The sequence below is a fragment of the Phasianus colchicus genome, chromosome 16 (genome assembly GCF_987193195.1).
Source record: "Phasianus colchicus chromosome 16, bPhaCol1.hap1.1, whole genome shotgun sequence".
In the NCBI taxonomy this organism is placed as follows: domain Eukaryota; kingdom Metazoa; phylum Chordata; class Aves; order Galliformes; family Phasianidae; genus Phasianus; species Phasianus colchicus.
Genome location: NC_143451.1, coordinates 7,623,080 through 7,645,318, shown reverse-complemented (window position 1 = coordinate 7,645,318; position 22,239 = coordinate 7,623,080). Strand labels below are relative to the sequence as shown.

Sequence of the window (22,239 nt, the reverse complement as noted above, 5' to 3'; positions counted from 1 at the left end):
TCATATGTGTATATATATGCTAAAAGTACACATTCTTTCAAGTTTTGGAAGAAGTCTGTCCCTACTTGCCCAACATGTCAGCTTATTGCCAAGCTTTTTGTTTGTGTTTTTTTTTTTTTTAATTATGGCCTGGTCCTACCTGTAACTGCCTTCTCCTCCCTTCCCATAAACTCTAACATAAGCATATGCTGAAATTCTGTTCCTTTTCAGAAACACTCCCCTGTAATTAATTATGAATAACAAATTGACAGAAACCATGTAGAGATTTAAGTATCCAAGGGTGACTCGGCTGTATGACAAGTGCTGTATCTGGCAGAGCAGTAGGGAGTCAGCATGACATTTTCCTGCTTTTTCCCTTCAAAGCAAGATGAATTACCTCTGTCAGATGAGAACTGTAACTGCAGTTCAGGGCTCATCAAATACATTGTGGCTGACGTTTAAAATGCAATGATTCCAGCTTCAAGGCTCTTTTTTTTTTTTTTTTTAAGTCAATGATACAACTTTCTGAAAAAAGCTTGCATGAGGTTTTAAAGTTTTAAGAGTGCATTCCAGAATGTGTATTACAAAATGCATCCTGATGCTTCTCTCTGTGCTGCACAGTCTAACTAGGAAGAAAAGGAACTTTTTAGGATTGTTTTAAATACTTGTGATTAATCCCCTCTTGATATCTCAGACTACAAAGCCTCTAATCTTCAGTGATGAGCTGCACTTGACTGAATTTTCAGATAAACAACTTGTTTATGAAAATATTAATACTGATGATCAACTCATATACTGAATACAAGGACACAGGTAAGCTATCTGCTGACAGTTCTTGGGAGAATAAATAATATGGCAGTGTTAGAATGATGCTATCCTCCTTTACTGCCCAGCATTAAGTTAACCCTTGTAAAGTGAAACTAATTCTGTACTGCATGGCAAAATCTCAGTGGTCTTGGTGTCTTTGGAATTGGTCACACAAGAGTCAGATCAAGTAAGCAGTTACTTCATTGTTAATGGTGAAATCAAACTGAAAACTACAACATTTAAAAAAAAAAAAGTGAGGGACTTCTGTGAAAAATATCTGCCTTGACATGATTCTGGAAATTTCTGTGATCTCAATATAGTCTGCTTTAAACATCTTCCTTCTTCGTGGCAGATCCACATAGTTAGAACGTGATGCCCACAAATGGTTAAAAATCAGTCTGCTACAAGTAGCAGTGTTCTTTGGTCTCTGGTTGTAGTCAGTTTCACCCATCAAATACAAAAATACCTGAGTGTAGTAAGTTTTTGTTCTTAACAGTAGGTAAATGCGACGCGTAGTGCCTGATTCACCAGTGGATGAGTGTTCCATGAACCTTCTTGGCAATGGGTTGTGCTCCCCGCTGCTGAGTAACACTAATTGTAAATGCTGACACTGTAATACTTCTGCAAACTGTGATGCTACCCGTGCAAAACAATTTCAGTCTATAGTCTTTGGCCTATTTTTTTTTTCTAGTGTGGGAGGTGGAGAAGGTTGGCACAAACCATTTTTATGTGTGTCCCAGAGAAAAATGTTTACAACTTTGTATGCATTTTAGAAATCTAACACTTTTTAACTTCTGAGTTTCCACAGTAAGCTTGAAATCTGTTGTCCTACTGCATAAGCACAGGCATTTGGTTATTAGAGTGCTGTCTAAGCTTCCAGAAGCTGGTTGTGATGCTGCTCACTTACACCACAGGAGGGAGTTGAACATCTTTCCAATATTTTCAGTTATGGCATTGTTTTATCTTAGTACAGTGCATTTCAGTTTATAAATATGCTGAATTTGACTGGTCTTATGGATTTCACTGCAAATAGTTTGATGTACAAAATTAATACACAGTGGTAACTTACAGTAAATGTTTACATTTTAACTCTGAATACCAATTGTGGGTTTTATCAAGCTATTTAAAAACAGAAATAAATGTCTTTAAAAAAAAGGATCTTTTGTCTGTACTCAACAAAAGAACTAATTGTGCTGCTGCTCATTCCAGTGTTGCAGTCTATATATCATATAGATGTACACGTAACTTAAAAGTTCCTGTTTCTGATTACATAGAGGGTGTTTTTGTTTTGTTTTAGAGACACAATTTGAGAGATGTGTGTTCATCATATAGCAAAGAAATTAAAAACCTTTGTGAGAACACAGGTGTGTTTATGCTTGGCCTTGAAAGTCTGCTAGCTGAGCTCTAGGCTAATTATACCCAGTGCTTTTTACACTTTTTTTTCTTTGACATGACTTAATGAATCAATCAGATTGAATTTAATTCCAAAGTATTTCCTGACTAAGTCAGTCTAGTCTTGCACCACAGTTTTCTTTTAGAAGAGGAAAGAAAAACATGCTAAATGGGCAGAAAAGATATAATTTTCTTTCTTTATAAGAACATTTTTTGGAAAGTATGTGGTATGCTTTGCCTTCCATTAAAAGAAAAATGGAGAATGGATCGGGGTCTTGTAAATGAGTACTACAGTGTGCTTCTAAAAACACACTGTAAATACTGTGAGCCATAAGAAGTGCTACTTGCTTTCTACCCATACCAAAATCTCCTTTATTTATCTTTATCCTCACAGTTCAAAGGAAATTATAAAAATGTTTCAGAATTCTTTAAAGCATTATGCATTGTTAAAAGTATCCCCAGGGGCACAGAACCAAAGCCAACACAAAAAAAAGTCCAACGCTCCTCTCTTGCTCGCTGAAGAAAAGGCCAGCAGCAATAACAAAGCAGGATGTTTCTAACACATTTTTTAGGTTGGGTGGAGGAGCTGGAGACTGGAACCCTTAATCACTTAAGCTAGAAGTTATTCACAAATGACCCTTCAAAGTTCAGTGTTCCTGTCTGGCCTCTTGTAATAAAACATATTTTCTACAGCAGAGGTTCCTAAATAGCTTTTAGCCTAAATAGATCTTAAGCCTTGCATTCCAAGTACTGCACGCTGACTGCAAGCATGCAGGACTGATTCCAGAGTTAGAAATAATTATGACATTTCTAGTTTCTGGCCTTTGCTCCTCTTCTACTATATAAAAGTATTTAAGTACCAATCTGAGATAAAGGAGAGCACCTTTCCAAGTGCTTGTTTGTACACTTTCTGCTATCACTCATTTTAGGTCAGGTTGCATCTTCTGTTCACTGTCTCTCTGTGAGAACAGCTGTACAGACTACATCACGTTTTCTGGTCCTTCACTTTGATTTAAGGTAAGTGTTCCCTACAGTCTATTTGTGCTATTTTTTATTTATATTGCTTAAAATACCACCTGTCTGGTTTGCATTGACATTATGAAACATGATTTTCAGAGCTCTTCCTCACTTTTCTTTCTGGTTTAAAATAATTAATTTGCAATTGATAAAATGATTTCTATTTAGCTGAACTATTTAGTTTCCAATGCCAGCAATCTAGAAGTCAGTAGAGATTTTCATCATTGGATTACTGTTCATGAGTTTTTTTTAAACTCAATTAAGTAAGTCTCTGTGCTACTTGCTCAATTTACAGATAGTTCTGAAGTATTTTCATAAGATATCACAAGGCCTTGTAGCTGTTCCTGGACTATTCAGCAGTCTGTTTCCCCACGCAGGAAGTGTGTTTTTCTGAAGGCCGCTATTGAAACAGCATTGTCCAAAGCTTCAACTGTACTTTGTACGTTGTTATCACTACTATAGTTACCACAAAAGAATGCATTTATCAGTTAAAACACATCTGGTAAACTTTTGTTACTCATCTGTGCTTGCCAAATCCAGCAGCTGATCTGCCTGGGAAGGAACTGCGTTTCTACCTCCCAGCAGATGCTCCAGCTGTGGCAGTCAATGACATATGCAAGAGGACTCCTGTAACACAAAAACCTGAGAGGCAAAGCATGAACTCAGGGCAGGGACAGACCTTACAAGAAAAAAAAAAGTGCTATTAACGTGTTATTGGTTTAATTTTAAGTCATTTTGCCAGAAACACAGGTGAATTACAGCAGGAGACAATGCGGGTACAAGCTGATTTGCCTTTACAGAAGGATCTGTGAAACAGTGCAGGGCCCGTGGTGGGGTGGGCTTAAGTGGGATCAGAAGGAATTAAAAAGACGTATTTTATATCAGTTTTATGGGAAAAGGAAATAACGCCTTTACTACTTGGAGTTGTTGTTATCTTTGCAGCCCTATACACACTTTGTGATAATGCAAACTAAAAGATGAAGTCGTCCATTAAACACGTGAGGAAAGCAAGGTGGTGGGCTTTTTTTGTTTGTTTTGCATTTTGGAAAGTGTTATTGCTAAGAAACAAAATCTGATAACTGGATTTATCTGTTTAAGAAACTTAAGTTGGTTTAGTAGGACAAATCATAGCTTCAATCCCATAATCCAATCACACAGGATCAGTACCGATGTCTGGCCTCATTGACTTTATCAGAGCTCCGTAAGCATGAGGAACTCCTATGTGAACCAAACTATAAGGTCAGGACTTGTGTTTTATAGGCATGTCTTTAAACATAAGCTAGATGAATAGCCCAGGCCTACTAACAGTAGCATCAATGTGCATCTTCCCTACTGCTCAAATGGAGACCATATTACGTTCCTCAATTACTTTCAAATTCACTATTTTCCAAATACCGTGTTCCTAGCAAATAAACACAACTAAAATAAGTATATTATTTTGAAAGCGTCAGCATTTAGTAGCTGAGAATTGTATTGAATTTAGAATGCCGTGCGTGGCCATGTCTCTGCCCAAAACCAGGCTGAAAACAAGGCAGGACATCCATGCTGAAACCAGGCTGAAAACAAGGCAGGACATCCATGCTGGCTTCGTAGACTCAGTTGAGAGTCTTTTGCTCATTATACAACCAAGATGCCTCTGATTTTGTGATCTACAGATAAAAGACTGTTTCATTAGCATAAAATATGACACTGTAGTTTTTTGACTGCATGTGTATTACAATATATATTTTCATATAAATATATTCATGCATGAATATTTTTGCTTTTCTAGCTCAAATATGTATTCCTGCTTGAGCTCTAAGTGCTTTCCGTAAGAGATAAAATGTCCAGTAGCAACAAATGGCAACACATTCCTAAATGCTACATCAAGCACAATGAAAACATACATTTTTTTCATGTTGCATTACTGTGGAATTACTATGGATCTTTAAATCCCACTGTGATAAAGTTACTGCTTTCCTTGTTCCTATTGCCTATGGTCAACATTCTTTAATTATAAGTTTAGATTTTCTGAGAAAAATGTTTTATCTGCATTTATTCACCATAATTTGCAGTTTCATAATCTAATAAAACCAATTTTGTTACCTTTCTAAGAATTTCAAGATGGCACTTTATTAATTTTAGCTGAAGAATACAAATAATTTATCTTCTTTTAACTCATATCTATACATCTCAGCTTTACTAAAGCAGAATGAAATATGAGACTTGTAAGAAAGATTTGTACAACTTATGCAGAAACTTGAGGCTGTTTAGGGATTAAAAACAGCACCTAGGAAAAGAACTGCAAAGTTTCTGTTCCTCATAAAGAGGAAATCTGAAATTCCATAGAAGCAGTTAATATAGTGAAGATTTAGATATAAGAAATGCCCCAAAATACTTCATGGAATGATTTAATGTATGAAGGAGTTAATACCTCTTCTCAACAAATTACAGATGGCTTTTGCTGAGAGACTTGATTTGAGGATACACATCATACTCAGGTAAGAGTCTATCTGTCTTGTAAATCTGACGAAGATGTTGAGAAAATTATCTGTTTAAATGTAGTTATCTGCTGGCTAGTTTTTCAGGTTTGGTGTCCTCCCTACTTGCTGAGCTCTGGAAAAACCTTACAGATGGGAACAGAGAGCATGGGCATGGTTTTGTTAGTCATGAGAACTTAGCTGGGCTCATTATCCATCATCTACTGAAATGGCTTCTCTTCTAGCAGGAAGATCAGAAAGCAGGCCTTGCCAAGCCACAGAGAAAAACATACCCATGTAGAAGAAAAAGCATTTATTCTCAGCTGATTCTTGGATTTTTGCAGAGTTTTCAGCCGGTTTCAAAAACATTTATGTGCGAACTCTTTCAAGTATGTGTTCTTTTATTTCCTATAGCTCTGGATCTTTTCTCCACAAACGTATCAGGAAGTGGATATTCTACATGAAAAAAATAGTGTTTATCCAGTTTGAAAATGTTTAGCAGCACACACTCTACCTGAGTAGCTCTGTGGACTGTGTAGTAGGTATTTAAACATGGGAATATGCTTAATTTGGTAGTTTGGCAATTTGCTATATCCTGCCGATTGCTACACCTGATGCAGATATTCTTAGAGATCCAGCTCTGTACAGCTGACATTTCTGGTATTTGAATACATAACCAAGCTTTTAAAGACACACAAAGAAAAAAACCAACAAAGCAAACAAGCAAATTAAATAAACTTTAAAAAAAGTTTAATTGCTTTCTATAACGTTAGTTTTGCAAATGCATTTAGTGTATCTGAACACTAAGTTGACACTTTTTTACATTACACAGCTTATTTAATCTAAAGTATGGCAACTTGCCAGCCTCAGCTCTTAGTGGTAAATTCTGCTGCACAAAGCAAGTTTTTATATCTGAGGTCACTTCCTCTTACTATTTTATCATCTTTCTGATTTTTGTCTGCTTTCAATAAATGCCTTTCTATTTTCACATCTTTTATATACATGTATATACAGATCCTTTCCAACATATTAAAACTGACAGTTGCATGTTAGTAAGGATAAAAACGACAGATTGCTGACTTCAATTTCATTGCACTAATGTCCTATAGGGTTATTTTTACTTTACACTATTAAAAGAACGAAACATATTGGTATTAGAAGTATTTCCTGGCTTTGGGAGTGGGATGGGGAGGCAGAGGTTGATGTTTCATAATAAGGCTTTAAAACTAAAATAATCTCTGAGCATAGCACTACAGATTGACACGTGGAGGCTGAGTTCTCACAGTGAAAGTGCTCTGCTTTAAAGCATCTCAAATTTAAGCATATTAAAATTTAAAATGTGAAAATAAATTAGGGCAAAGGCCAGATGTCTCTGCTTTCACTATCCAAAGTGGTTGAATGTTTTTGCCTGGAAACAGCAGGAAGGAGAAGCCACACTGAGACCAGAGATCCCTGCAGACACAGCGGGACCAAAAGGAACTTGAGGGAAAGGATGCCTGGATTAGAGCTGGTCAGGGCAGAAGGATGAGAATGGAGGAAAAAAATTAAAGATGTAATGCAGCAAACAGAAAAGCTTTTGACTTTACAAGAAAGGGAAGCTGCCCTGATGTCACTGACCATTTCTAACAGGCTGCTGTGAAATCCTTTTTCCCACAAAAAAACTGTTATGAAGGATGTTAGCTGCAAATCATCACGTGCTCACCTTTTAAGGAAGACCTTTTTGTTGTTCTTTAGACCTGTTGTTCTTTTATGGATATGGCAATACACTAAAAATAATGGGCGCAGTTCTATCAGGCTTAAATTACAATTCTGTTTCTTAAGAACGATTATTTTAAACTGTGCTGGCTGAGATCACAGAAATCCTGTTCTGGCCCCAGAGGTATAAAGTAGCAAATTCATCCTTCATGTAATGCATGAGATAAATTGAGTTACATCAGGAATTATTTTGACCTGTCTCTTCCATTTTATTGGACAAATCCTTTGCTTCAGCGCTCGACTCTCCCTTGCTTAACATTTTCTTGTATTTAGAGACAGATTTTTTCTTTAACACTATAAAGAGATATACAGCAAAAGAAACACAGTTATGGTGAAGATCTGCATTTTAAATTGGAATTCTACTGGTAAGAAAATATTAAAGCATTTCTGTATTGATATAGAAGAATAAAGGATTATTCTCATATCTATGATGATATAGAAGAAATAAAGTAGCAGGTATAGCCATGAGAAGAAAAGCATTTAAGCAATGTTTTTCTGCTTCAGGTTCTGTATATCTTTTTCTAACTATAGCAGCTGGGATAAACAGAGCCCTTTCTTGGTTACAGACAGTAAAAATTTAAAATATTACACACAGCCTTTTAGCAAGGAATCACTACCCCTCTGATCTAGACTCAACAGCAGCTATGTACTTAAAAATAACATACCAGAGGAGCTGAAGGCATACCCTCACCAGCATGCAACTGCCATTTCATGACACAGTAAATACCATTTTTGGATAGCCACAAGGCACAGAATTGTTAGAAATTCAACCCAACCAGTTTTTTAGAAACAAAACAAAGCAAAGAGTAAAGAGTGGTTTTACCCTGATGACTTTACATCCGAGTTGGTATCATTTATCTTTCTGCTGCCTCTGTAAAGCCAGGATAAAGTCTGTTGTAAATGCTGTCACTCAGCACTGGCTGATCTTGACCAGAATGCAATTATATGCTTGTGTTTGTTCTGGATCAATTTACCACCATTGTACAGATGACATATTGACAAGCATAGTCTGCCTCCAGACACAGTTTCAGAAGGGCTGAGTGTGAGGGATCAAAAAGAAGACAAAGAAAATCCAGTTCAGAATAAAATTAGGAATATACAGAGATGTCCCTGCTGACAAAAGAGTTATCTACCACTCTGCGTCTCTTCTTCCTGCACCATCTGTGTGTCACAGTCTACAAAAGTTGCAACTGTGCCAGTGAACAATTGTTTTAGAGAGCGCTCTCATTTGCAGCACAGCTTTACAGCGGAGAGGACACTGGAAGTCACAATCATTAGCTGACAGTTCCTACTCCTGGCTGAATTTATGGTCACACGTTTATTAAACCCAGATCTGTGCACGGCTGACTTGCCAGCAGACAGATCTGAGCCAGCTCATGTGGAGATGCACAATTGCATTTCAGACATCAGCTCAGTGGTGAATCAGGAGCACCCGGTCCGACCCCTCTGACACCGCGTGCCGTGAGCCCAGCCTGCCGCTTTGGCTGCCATACGTGCCAGCCCTGATGCACCATGGAGCTGTGGAAGGAGGCTTCTCCAGGCAGGGAGGAAGGAGCCGTGTGGGCGTCCTTTGTTACCAACATTACCACAATGAATCCCTCAGCTGCTGCCATATGTATACAGCTAGAGCAGGTCTCACGTACGGCTTACAGTTGGGTTACAGCTCCCAAAGCAAGATTAATTGGGACTTTCAAAATCCCAGGCCTGTGTGAGATACTGACATTCAGCCTGATGCCACAGTGGCAGTCACTTCATTTCTTTCTTTTCTGAAAAAAAAAAAAGAAAAAAAAAAGATAAAAAAGAAAAAAAGAGAGTGGTATTCCTTAAGCCTCATAATACAGTTTTACTTGTATTCAGCTTCCTATTGCTGCCCATGTAATGAACACCACCATAGCCATCGCTTTTCGTTGGAAATGAAAAGTTTACAAAATCTATCATCACAAAATGGAATTTTACACTGAAATATTTACCACGGGAAACTTATCAAGATAAGATTAACCTCTCTCTACAAGTAAATTCCAGATTAATAATGAGGATCTTTTTCAGTATTTCCACTAACTGATAAAAAGCAATCCAGAATAAGAGGGAGTTCTCTCTTACTGAGGAAAGGATGTGAGAACCAACAGGGCTTTTTGACTTCTACATTCTTCAATTATTAGAAGTACATACATAAAGGGGGTTGGGTGGGAAGTGATTTTCATTCACTATGGCTTGCAAGCTGGTTTAAATTGCAATCCATAGAAATGACTCAAGATTTAATGAGCTTCTTAGACCACTAAAACATGATGTAAGGCACTCAGTTGTCTTCACCCATCTTCTGTGTTACGACAAATGTCGTAACAGCTGTGCTCCTGACCCTTTAAAACGAAACATGACATGATAAATTACCTCTTATGCAAACTTAATCAAAACAGACACTAAGCTGTCTCAAAGAGAAAAATAAAGACCAAGCACATCACCTAAAAATCTGAGATATAACCATATTTATCATAAGGGAATCAACCCTGCCAGCAGTCGGTTCTGAAGAACGCCCAATTTCCCCCTAAGGATAATTTAAACAGACCAGCTATTAGACTCTTATTTGCAGAAATGACAGACTGTGAACTTCTTCCAGCACAAAAGGCGAGACTTGTGATAGAGACCTGGCAAAATACACCTCCTGTAAAAACAGCTATGATTACAAAAAGGAAAGCAAGAAAGAAAAAAAGATCAAATCAAAAAACTTTTAATTGAAAGTCTAACACAGAGAGATAAATAAAATTAATGTGTGTTTCAAAATGGAAAAATGATCAAAGTTCCAGAAAACAAAGTAGATATGAAGGAATTATTCACATGAGTAGGAAACAGCTTATTGGAGCATATCCTAAAATTTGTTGAGATTATAAACTTTTTCGCTATCTGGCACCTGTCCCTCTGTTGGCAGGAAACTGCCCATTGTTAATGACAGTGGCATTGTTGTTATGCATTTCCACGAACTAAAGAAAAAAAAGAAATAAAGAATAGTTCTCCCATGGCAGAACTACCACAGTTACAACGTAGAACTGTGGCTGTCATTCTTTAGTTGACTTTGTACATTTTCAAAAAATCTCTTCCTGCCCTGGTTAGCTCTGCAGCCACACACGACAGATTTAAGCAGTACATGGGAAAATGAGATGGTTAGATAAGAATTTAGATCTTTAAAATTTATATCACATATCTCACCTAAGGATTAAACAGATTTGCTTGGTAAGAACCCTGCATACAGAACTAAGTTTTACTCCTAGAACACGTGTAGGATCAGGCTCATGCAAAAATAAGTGCCTTTGCAGAATACACAATATGCAGGAAAAAATAAAGTTTTGAGGACTGTGTGCCATCATTGCAGAGACAAACAGCCATGAAGAAGGCACTATAATTTTAGTGCTCTTCTGTATTTTGTGAGGTTAAGTCATCCTACTATCGTGGGACTGAAAGTAACAGACTTTCCTCGAGATATATTTCAAACCCACAACAGAGAAAGCTACATCAGTAATGCAAAATATTGAAAATTCAACTGTTTGCTCAAATTAATAATTAAGTTATAATGAAGAAATTTTATTCATCACAAGTTTGTCTGATTTGAGCGTGACATTTATATAAAATAAACCAACTGACCACTTATAATTAGGACAGTCTCCTTTCCTTGCTTGGATCACACGCTGTTTTTATCTTTGCCATTCATTCATTTATTTTATTTTAAAGCCCAGTCTTGTTTCCACTGAAGTCAGCAGGAATTCTGCCACTGAATTGGTGGGAGGAAGACTGTTCTCCACAGCTCACTCTTTTCTGCTATTAGTGATTGGGCTTTTCCTTTGCAGTAGATTTTTTCTTGTATCAAAAGTTATATTTAAATATTGGAAGATTAAAAATGACACTGCTAAATGAAAGCAAGAAAAGAATGGAGTATATCTTACACAAATGCATAGAAAACCACAGATTTAGTGAAAACATTCTGCGATGAAACATAACACCAGGATTTTTCTCATGAACCAGATTCCCCTCTAACGTACATTAAGAGTTTGCTCAGTGGGCAGAAATATTCAGAGCCCACCATCAACTCATCTGCATTCAAACTGATTTTGAAGTCATCCTTAATTGCACTTTACATAGTTGGAAAATACATTTCTTACCAAGGTCGTGCTGTTTTATGTAATCACCTCCTTTTCATACGGTGATTAAACCTGTAGGAAAGTGTGGGAGCATTTTAGGGGTTGTGATGTTTACGATTTCTTGCTGAGGGACACCTGATCACCACAGCAGCTGTCAGAACCAAAGCTCTGCACTCAGCACAACAGTGAGCAGCAGTGTCAGGAGGTAAGCGCTGCTGACAGCCCCCACTACACACACTGTGCCATGCCAGCCCGTAATAGGAAAATGAAAACCCTGATACCTTCCTGTTGGCTGACCCCTTCCTCCCTGTTTCCTTTCTGAATAAAATTTTAACACTATTTAAAAAATAATGTGGGGTGGTTCCTGGGAAGGAAGGAAGAGTGGTTGCTGCCAGCACACTGCTGCTTACCTGCTTCGGCTGCAGTGGTGTCACACTGCCCATCTTAGCAAGGACTTAAGAAATCCCACTAGTATTTCAAGTCCCATGACTGTAAGCAGGCGAATTCTTTTCCTTACCAAAACAGGCATCACACGTCTGTGCAAAATCCCGCACTGTGTTTGACGAGCTCCCATTTACACACAAAACTTCACAGCCACTGCAGGAAGAGCACCCAGCAGCTCTCCAGCACCCGACCCAAGAAACAGGGGCAAGCAAGGCTGCAGAGAGAACACAAACACTGCGAGCTCGAGGCTCCTTTTTGGACACTCAAATCAGACAAACCTGTGATGAATAAAATTTCTTCATTATAACTTAACTGCTAATTTGAGCAACCTGTTGAATTTTCAATATTTTTCATTACTGATGCAGCTTTCTCCGCTGCAGAATCACAGAATATTCTGAGTTGGAAGGAACCCGTAAGAACCATCGAGTCCAACTCCTGGCTCCACACAGGAGCACCAACTCAGACGCCCACCCCGTCCCTCTCACCACACGGCACCAGCCCAGCTCTCATCCCTCACCCTCCCGTCACCCCCGGCTCTTTCTTCCCTGCGGTTCACTTCCAAGTCCCAGCGGCCCTACGGCCGTTCCCCGCCTCGTTCGGCCGGCTCCCCACCCCTCACTCAGGCAGCTGCCGGCGCCTCGGGCTCCACCCGCTCGCCGCCCAACTCACGCGGGGCGCTGAGCGCCACCAGGCCGCGCCGGGAACACCAGAAAGCAGACGGCGGCCGGAAGGCTCCCCGCAGCCCGGGGCGCGGCCGCCCCCTGAGGGGAGGAGGGAGCGCGGCGAGGACGGCCGACCTCGCGGCGGTGGCACGGATCCGGCCGGGCCCTGCCTCCCCCCGCCCCTCCGCGGGTCACATGAGAGGGGCGGGCGGCTGGGCCGAGGCGGCGGCTGCCGCCGGGGCTGAGGCGGCGCCGGGGACGGGGAGCGCGGCGGTAGTGCGCGGCGGCGGCGAAGGAGGAAGAGAGCGGCGGGAGGAGCGAGCGCGGGGCCTCCCCGAGCCGCGGCCGTCGCGGAGCGCGCTGCGCGCGGCCCCAGCATGGACGAAGAGGGCGGCGGAGGCGGCGGTGAGTGGCGGAGGGGCCGCGGCCCCGCACCTGGCCGCCGTGCCGGGGCAGCGCTCGCTCGCGGCCGGCGCGCCCGGACCGGGGCTGGGGAGCGCGGCCGAGGCCGGAGCGTGCGGCGCGGCACCGCGCCCTTCTTCTTGTCCTTTCCGCGCTCCGTGCCCCGTCCTGCCCGGTTCCTCCCGGGCGCGGGGGCAGCGCCGCTGCCGGCGGCCACGGTGGGGCTCCGTGCCCGCGGCCGGAAGGCTCGGCCGGGTGGAGGGCCGCTCTCGGGGTGGCGGCGGGGCCCCGTCCGTCTGTCCGTCCGTCCGTCCGTCGGCGCGGTGACAGCCCCGCGTTGGCTCCGATCCCGCCCGGAGACATCGCGGCGCTCCCCGGGCGCAGCTGCGTCCGCTGGGGAGGAGGGAGAGAAAAGTGTGTGTTTGGCGTTTGTGCGAGCGGTGAAAAGGATAATTATGCTCTGCGAGGGCTTCTGTTTGTGTGTCATCCTAATGGAGGCTCGGTGATAATCCCGGAGTGGTTCATCCAGTTTAAACAAGGCGAACCGTTCCTAAAGGCAGCGATGCTAATGTTCCCAAACAGCACTTTTAGCGAATCGGGGCTTGCATCCTAGGGGAGCTTCTAATCTTTAACCTTTCGGAGGCTGCAGACTGTCCCGGCTGAAGGACGGCGGGTTTGCAGCCTGCTTTCTTCATCTTATTTCCAGTGTTTTGTGCGTGAAGCTCCCTTCCCTCTGGAGGAACCCTCCGCTGTGTGCCCGGCCGGCTCCATGTGCTCGGTGGCTGCAGGGCTGCCCTACATTCGCTGTAACCCAACAGCTGCTCGGTGGCGGTGGCTGCGAAGCGTTAAACGCGCCGTGTTTGGGGGTATCGCTCATTTCTAAATGGATAAAATAATGGCTGAGGCTCGTATGATTAGTAGTTACACGGTGATTGCTAATTTTAAATGTAATTGCTCAGAACTCGGAAATCGGGTGGGTGTGGTGTTTGTTTTGACAACTTGGGGAAGAAGAAGGCTATGATGAATCAGAGGAATAACTCTTGAAGGAGCGTGGCCATTTCTCAGCACTTGCCTGCCTCATCAGTGTTAGGCTTAAGTCTTTTGCAAGGAAAACAAAGAACAAAACGAGCCAGTTCTCCTTTAAAAATTGTCATTGGAAGCAATTGAACACTGGAACTGTTCAGAAGATTCAGTGAACTTGACATACATTATTTTCACAGTGTTATGTGCTGGTGTCTGTGGGAGAGGGAGATGGAGGTGCTTGCTGTTGGCACCAGCCCTGTCGTGTTGTAGTTCTGACGTGCCAGGCTCAGATTGGAAGGTGGACCTCTTGCTGAATCAGTCCTGTCAGGTGTGTGTGTTTCAAAGCTGGATTTTCTCAGGAAGAAAAGCACCCAGAGCCTGGAAGGAGGCAGTCCGTCCTGCAGTGCTTCTGCAGAGGAAGAAGTCAGATTTAATATAGAAGGAAACTTTTAATTTTGTATCAGACTAATAAACGTGTAACTCTCTTCTAATATCCCTCCCTATTTGGCTTTATTGTGGAACAATTGTAGGTTAATAAGATGGTTCATTTTTTTTCCTATCTGTTTTTGATAGTTGATGCTAGTCTCTTGTGAGTATTGAACTCTTTTCCTGACTGGAGATCCTATCTGACTTTTTCTTATGGAGCACAGTCAGTCTGGAACGCCAGAATTAGTTAGATCACTTCCAGCTAATGCATTGTTGTTTTGAATTAAGTCCTTTCCCCTCCTCCCCCCCGCTTCATTTTGCACAATAGAAAGCATGTGGGAAGTGTTGATTTGACAGCCAATTTCAGTGCGCCTTGGTGCTACCGAGCAGTGAGGCTCAGGGTCTGCCAGGGGTGCTCTGCAGTGCTCCAGAAATTCTCATGGTGAAGTGACAAACTGGTGCAGCTGAGCTTATCGGTGTGCACAGGTACTGCAGGCACAGGGCAGTTATTTGAGGACTGCGCCGAATCATCCTAATTAGAGGCTTGATCTAGATAAGCATCTAAATATCTAGGGCACTAAACTGTGATTCAGAAGGTAAATGCAGTTCCCAGTTCAGCTCTGCCTGCTGCCCTGCTCCTCAGTTTCATTTGCATCTTATGCTTCAGTTCCTTCATCTGACAAATGGGGTCAGCTATTTTGCCATCACTTGTGAAAGCTGTGAATAAAAGCAGAGCTGTGTAAAGTCAGGATTATTTTAGAAACACTTGGCGGAAGAGAAATGTTAATTGCGGGAATTGTTCTTGGTGTTTTCTCTCTTCTGTGTGGAGTCTAAATGGGGGCATGCGTTTATTCTGTACAAGCCACTTACACACAAACCTCCCGTTGCTCTCAGTGGAGGCTGTGTGCATGGATTATTGATGCGATATGATCCGCGTCAGTTGGTGTTCGTCTCAGCCTCCTTTTGTGCTCTGATTAAAATATCTCTGTGGTTCACTTCATCCAGGAAGTCTCTCCCCCTCCCTCTCCCTGCTTGGGTTAAAATCACACGTTCTGTGATCTGAGCGAGGCTTTTCTTACATGCTCACTGTTGTTCTGCAGCGGTGGTGCTGCTGAATTGGGATCTTTGCACTGAGCGTTGCAGCAGGTGTGCCGAAGGCAGGCTGGAATAGTAGTGCTCTTTGTTCCTCTGAACTGGAGTTGTGCAGTTGCTTCGTAGTCTCCAAATCCAGCTCAGTGCCGTTCCACGTGGGAAAGCCTATGGGATCGAGTACTGGGTGACTTCTGTGTGCATGTTTGTTTTGAGCTCTCATCAGGTGTGCTAAAAGGTTAAAATCTTGCTTGTACTCAGCAAATACACGAAGCTCTAGCACTGACTGTGACAGTGAGGAATCTCTGTCGCTCCCAGAGCTGTTTGTTTCCAAATGTTGAAGCTTTCCTTGGGGTTGGAGAGCAGTTTAGCTGGCAGCCTGTTGTTGGCTGTGCTCGCCAGCAATGGTGCCAGGTAGCACGTGGATTTCTGGTATGGAGGCAGAGCATCAGGAGCTGGACCAAAGGACCAGATCATCTTGCAGAAGACTCAGAAGAGCAGATTTGCTGCCAAACCAAATTTAGCAAGATGACTTCTATTTTTCTGCATGGCAAAGCAGTTATCTGCTTATAGGTAAAAGCTGTTAAATGTAATTAAAAAGAAAGACCACCCCCCCAAATTTCTTCATGAAAAGTTGTTTTATTTGTATATTCCAGCAACCTCTGGACTGTAGTGTCTTTCAAAGGCAGATATTAAAGATAGGGGAGTTCATGTGACCTGTTCATGGTTGTAGACGTTTGCATTGCATTCAAGACTGAATTTGCATGTTTTGTTTAAAATAAAAGAAACTCACAAAATAAGAAATGTATTTAATAAAGAAGAATATTAACTGTGTTTTCCTCCAGACTCATCAAAGTGGATAAGCTGGTGGTTTTAAAAAGTTGTCCCAAAAGTTCTTTGGAGTTTTAAGTAATGCTGAGAAAGTGTCAAGAACAAAAAAATGCACCTGAGTATCGGATTAACCTCCCATCCTGGTTCTAGGAAGAGAAATAATGGCACATTCAGGCATACAACTCAAAATGAAACAACATAAATGTCTTCTGTCAGCCAGCAGAGCTTCAATCTAAGTCTCTTTTTGCAAAATAAATACTTCTCCATGCTCAGCTTACCTCAATTTGTACAGATTACTTCTTTGTTCATTAGGGTCTTAACTTTTATCCCCAAATGCATTAGTATTAGTAATTAATTGTAAATATGAATTATGTGTAGTGGTATCAGAAAGTAGACTTCTTAATTGCAGTAACACGTTAAGGTTTTTCTTAGCCTAATGTTTGATATTTGTATCTGTGGCTTGGAAGACAACATTACATTTTTGCTGATAAAATTTCCAGAGATTGCCAGACTTGAATCGTTGAGTAATGGGATTTGGGGGCTGGTGCATAGCAGCATAATCAGGGCACGGGTTTTAGTGGAACAGTGTGCCTCTAACATAGCATCTGTGGATTATTACATCTAGGAAAAAAGCTGTAGAGTTTACTTGGAGGAACAGAAAGTACTTTGCAGAGCAACGTCTGGGAATCAGAGCAATAGCCATGTGAAAGCGGCTTTCCCATGTGCTGCTGTTACAAAATGGATATTGCAGTCTGTAATATCAGTGGAGCGTAAGAGCCTTTACCAGGTGAGGGGCTGCATGTCTCGAGGCAGCACAGTGCTTTCCAGGAGACATCCTGCAGTTTGCATCAAGTTTCTCAGTCCGATCCCCTTCTTTATAGAATTTTCAACGCTTTCTTAAGGGAAAGTTGATGAAATACAGTGTGGCTTTCCTCCAGTCCGTTCTGCTTTCCTCTTTTCCACCTATAAGTTTCTCCCTTGCTGGCACAGCTTTTAGCTCTTGATTAAAAGCTGTAAGCCATTCTGCTTATAACTATAGCTCCATCTTATCCACTGCTATCTTTTGCTTGCTTCCTTTCCTCCCCAAGCAAGCATGCTTTTGTCTGTTTCTTTTTACACCACATTTGGCTGCAGTTGCTTGTTGAACTACTGCCTCATCTCCTTTTCATGTTGGAAGTCATTGAATGATGTGTTTGCAGTCACTGTCTGAAGAGCATCTCCTCCAGGTTCATCCTAGGTCCTTTCCACACGTGTCCTGACCCCTCGTACATAGAACATTCCTTTCCTTGTTGTCCATCCAGCTGCCTCTAGTCCTGTTTACTATGCTTTTCTTCTTGAAATCTTGCTCTTTCTTGGCTTCTTTCTCTGTTGGCTCCTCACTCCCCTCCTGTCTTGTTAATCCCTTTTTCATATGGAAGATGATCTTTCTGCTTCCAACTTCTTGCTAGGATTTGCAGGGCTCTGTGCTTGCCTTAATGCTCTCTTCTTCAGTACATCTTCATCTGGACAATCAAATTTGCAAATAAAAATTGAACAATCATGTTTGAAGTGATGACTCACGGCATATACTGCCTGCTCTGGTTCCACTGCCATCTGTCCCAGCTAAAATGTTGGCCTGTTTGACATCTTAAGACAGCATAATTGTCATATTAAGCTTAATGAGTCTAAAACAGAGCTCCTGATGTTGTTTCCAGCTATGTCCTGTCTTGGTGCCTGTGGATTCACAATGACATTACCAGTGGTTATCAACAAGGAAATAAATCAGATGTTTTAATTTGCTTTTTCTTAAAGACCAGTAGAAAACTTGTACAAAACTGGCATTAAAAGGGCAACGCAAAACCCTTTGAAGACTTTTGCAATCTGAAACTTAAGAAATAAGTTGTATTTTCCTATGCAGTATTCATTTTAATGTTTGAATGCCTGAGTAGATTTAATCTGATCATGGGTTCACACGCTGTCTGCAAGCTTCTATGTGGGGCTGGGCTACACGAAGGCTGCTGGTTTGTGACTATAAAGAATCTCTACAGATTCTTTCTTCCTTTTATAAACCTGAATCACTTTGTCATCCTGTAGTTCAGAAGTCCTTAAGCATATGCTGAAGGATTGCACTCATTTGAATGAAGAGTTTGGACACAATGACCACGGGCTTCTTTCACCAAGGATAAAAGGAAGCACTTAGCAGCTATTTTATTGGAAAAACGTGTCAGCTTGTAGATCTGCAGGATAGGAATCCCACGGTGGTGATGAACACGTGGCATTTTACCTTAAGATTTATGGAAGCAAGGAAAAAATTTGTGTGAACTGCCATTGCTGGTATTTCTGAGCTCTTTGCTATGCGTTCTTTTAGAGCAGTATGTTCTATAGGAGAGGTATGTGACTTAAATAGTAACAGTATATTTAATTATGCCATTTGTATAACTTTAGCATCTAGCAAATTGTTTTTAATTGCATATGACTTCCTTCTTTCAACTCCCAACAATTTCATGGGAAAACTTAGTATTGCAAATATTTTGGACGGCAGTATTTCCTTTTAGTGGGATAGACACAGAAAATCCACTAGAAAACCATGTGTTCTGTGGTCCTCTGGGATTTGCCTGAAGAAGGAAATGGCTTGACCTATTTGGTTGCTATGAAGTAAAAACATTCTTGTTCTTTCTTTTTTTTTTTTAAGTGAACATCTGTGTCACATTTATTTCATTACTTTCTGAGGTTTTTTAAACCCATTATTTGGTAATATGAAGTTTCATTTAAAGAAAGTAGTGATCCTTAGCTGCTTCTACAATTGTACTGTAGTTCCAGTATCTTTTTACACATAGGTGCAATGTAAGTGGGGAGCTTTTCCAGTTAAAGCTGACATGCAAGAAGGTACATACAGCTATTATCCAACATCTTGGAAAAAGTGTCTCTGACAAAGTCACATCTCACAGAGTTAACAGGAGGTGTAGCACGCTGGAAGCTTGTGAACCATGAATCAGATTCGTGTATAGGACATCAAGTACTGGCAATCCTTGGTGTGATTTTTCAACAGGTTGGGCTTCTTGATGTGCTTGTACTAATTACCCTCGTTTTCAGATGTTCTGATTACTATAAAATGAAATAGTTGCCTTATGCCAGGTGTGTGGAGGACTTGTGAAATTGATACTGTTATTTTGCAACCAAATGGAAATTGTACGAAGGATAGATTTTCCTGCAAGACTATTAACTAATAACTCTTCTGACTGAGTTTCATAAGGAAGTTCTTCAGTTCAAAATGAGAACTGTAGATAAGTTCATTTTGAGATCGCTGAGTCTGATTACAGATCTGGTATTCTGTATCAGATTGAGCTGCTCAGGTGGATTTTGGGAAGCTGCTGCTGTTCTTGCAGGTATGAGTCCTTCATATCAAAGGAGGAAAGTCACTTTTTTATTTTTTAGATGAAATACCTCTAGTTCCTTAGCAAAACAAGAAAGCTGTATGAAAACAATGGAACGCAGTCTATGGAGGTGGTGTAGTGTCTCGCAGGCTGTGCCTTCTCCTGTGGTGGTCCCGAGGTTTTTCCTCTCCAGTGACAAACCCTCCATCCCTTCCTTACGCAGTTCTGTGTGTTTATCTGGCTCATAACACCATGTCCTGCAGCTGCTGGGAGCAGAGCTGATGCAGGGCGCGGGAGCGGCTCAGCAGCAGCTGTGGGAATTGCTGCTGGTGTGCATCAGTTCTCATGAAGGTGGTAACATCTTCTCTTTGGTTAAACTATGTTGGAGTGGAGCAATAATGCGGGATGTGCTCTGGCAAAAGGAGTAGGTGGGTAGAAAGGACACAGATCCATCTCTGTGCTGCTTGCTGTCCCTTTCTCTCATGCACAGAAAGGCTGAAAAAGAACTGGTACATGCAGGCAGGGAAGCACCCTCTTGTTTTCTCTCAGAACTGTGAGATGCAGTCGTTTAATGAGTCACCTCCATGTTTTTATACAGCCACATCATTAATTGTAAGTGTAACTTCCAGCATGGAGCTGTGTTCTATGCTATCACATCCAGAGTGCAGAATACCGTTCAGGTTGTTTGCTCGCTCAGTTCCAAGTTTTCAGAAGCTTTTATTTGCTGTTAGATTTTCATTTTGGTGCACTGTAAATATCATGGTCCTTAATGAGATCTTTGTTTAGCTCACAGGCAGTGTTGTCTGTAGGGTCAGATGCTGACAGCAGCGGGTCCCGCTGCCTCATGAGGCATGCTGCAGGAGGGGGAGTCGGCAAAAGGGGCATTTATAAGCGGATTGCTGATGACAAAATAAGGGCTTATTGTTGCTGGAAGGAGTATTTTTTTTTATATTCAGTAATCAGATTCTGAGCCTTTTTTTTTTCCTTTTTTTTTTTTTCCCTTACTTGTTTAAGTGTGGACTAATGAACTTCCTGCCCAGGCATTCAAATCGACCCAAGAGGAATTTTCCCACCAGCCTGTATGCTCCCTCTGAGCACAATTTTGACCACTTGCAAATCCCATTTTTGAATTTGTAAATCTGCTGCTTGTTTTTGTGGCTGCATCTCCCGCCTGGGCAGCCAGGGGCTGTGGAGGAAGTCTTTCCCAAGAAGCTGAGCTAAGCCAAGTGGCAGCAAGAAGAGGTGGTGGCTCTGGAATGGAGAAACTGTTTTTTGGGAGGAACCTTGCAAATTATGAGTGCTCTCTGACCCTGAAATCCTGCTCAGTACAGGGAAGGGGCTTGGTGCTGTATAGGTGCTGTTCTTGAGAAGACCATGTAGACCTGACCCTCCGATGTGTGAAGTGCTCAGCTGTTCAGGGTTGCTTGTGCAGGAGCTACAGTGTGTGAACCATGTTGGCTGATAGTCCCTTGTAGTAGATCTATGGAGTTTATTGGTTTGGGTAGGTAAATCTGTGTGTATTGTTTTGTGATTTTCTCTTTTTCCCCTCAATTTTTGGTTCTTTCTTTCTCGGTTCTTTTTCTTTAAAGTGCCAGAGTTCTGCACAGTGTCCTCCAAACCAGGTGCTTAATGTTCAGCCATACATCTTCAGAAACCTCGCTCAGCCCAAAGTAAACCTTGGTGTAGCCTTGTGTTTTGTAACCTCACTGCTAACAAACACTGGGGAAAGCTCTCTTTGCATGTGGTATCTGTCATGTCACGCATTAGCAGGGAGTTTGTATTATGGAAGTGTATGTTTATAGTCTCCAAAAGTAATTTTTTATTTTATAGAACTTATTTTACCCGCTCTTCTGCAGGTTGGTTTTGACCTATTGTCCCACCTTTTAGTTTCTCTGATGTTATGTACCTGTGGCATTATAATTTAGAATCCAGCATTGATGTAGGAACAAGAGGAATAGCGCTGTGCTTCTTGCTTACTATCTCTTGTCCTGGAGCTGCTACTCCTGAATTGCAGTTTCTGTATAAGCTGCTGTTTACCTGGAATGTGAAGTTGGTAGTCAGGGTCAGTCAGACCTAAAGTTTAGAGAAACAACTGCTGTATCTGAGAACTGTTGCAGTCACAGAAGGGAGAGTACAAAGGCTTTCCTTACCTGCCTGGTTTGCTGATGGGTGCTGTAGCTGATGCTGGTTTGTTCTGCAAGTTGGATATCCCAAACGAGGTGTTAAGCCCACCTCCTTTCTGCTACGTGAGGTCTGTTTGTGACATTGCAGTTTGCTGGAGGACTTTTAGTAAAAACAGATAAATACAGCATGTGGAGTTGATTTATTTTTTATTTTTTCCCTGTAGGAAGTGCATTTTTAGGCATTAAATAACAACTTTGCTTCTTAAATATTTTGGAGGAGGCTTCCCTCCCAGGGTGGTTTTTGTTGTTGTTAAATCAAAATACATCTAATGCTCCTTTCTCTCATTTTG

The 22,239-nt window shown here is 41.6% G+C and overlaps 1 protein-coding gene and 1 long non-coding RNA gene across 2 annotated transcripts in view; one reads left to right on the top strand and one right to left on the bottom strand.

The window, feature by feature from the left end:
* Positions 1 to 5,462: 5,462 nt before the first annotated feature.
* LOC149915749 (uncharacterized) lies at positions 5,463 to 12,824 on the bottom strand. Its single transcript, XR_016471765.1, has 3 exons — positions 12,650 to 12,824; positions 11,558 to 12,194; positions 5,463 to 9,175 (listed from the first exon to the last, which is right to left on the bottom strand). It is a non-coding gene; the product is annotated as an uncharacterized LOC149915749 (long non-coding RNA).
* Positions 12,825 to 12,878: 54 nt separating this feature from the next.
* The window catches only part of CYTH3 (cytohesin 3), a 51,754-nt gene continuing 42,393 nt past the window's right edge, over positions 12,879 to 22,239 (top strand). The window contains exon 1 of the mRNA XM_031606774.2: positions 12,879 to 13,047. Coding sequence (XP_031462634.1) covers positions 13,020 to 13,047 — 28 coding nt within the window. The 5' untranslated portion in view covers positions 12,879 to 13,019. The remainder of the gene's footprint in view (positions 13,048 to 22,239) is intronic.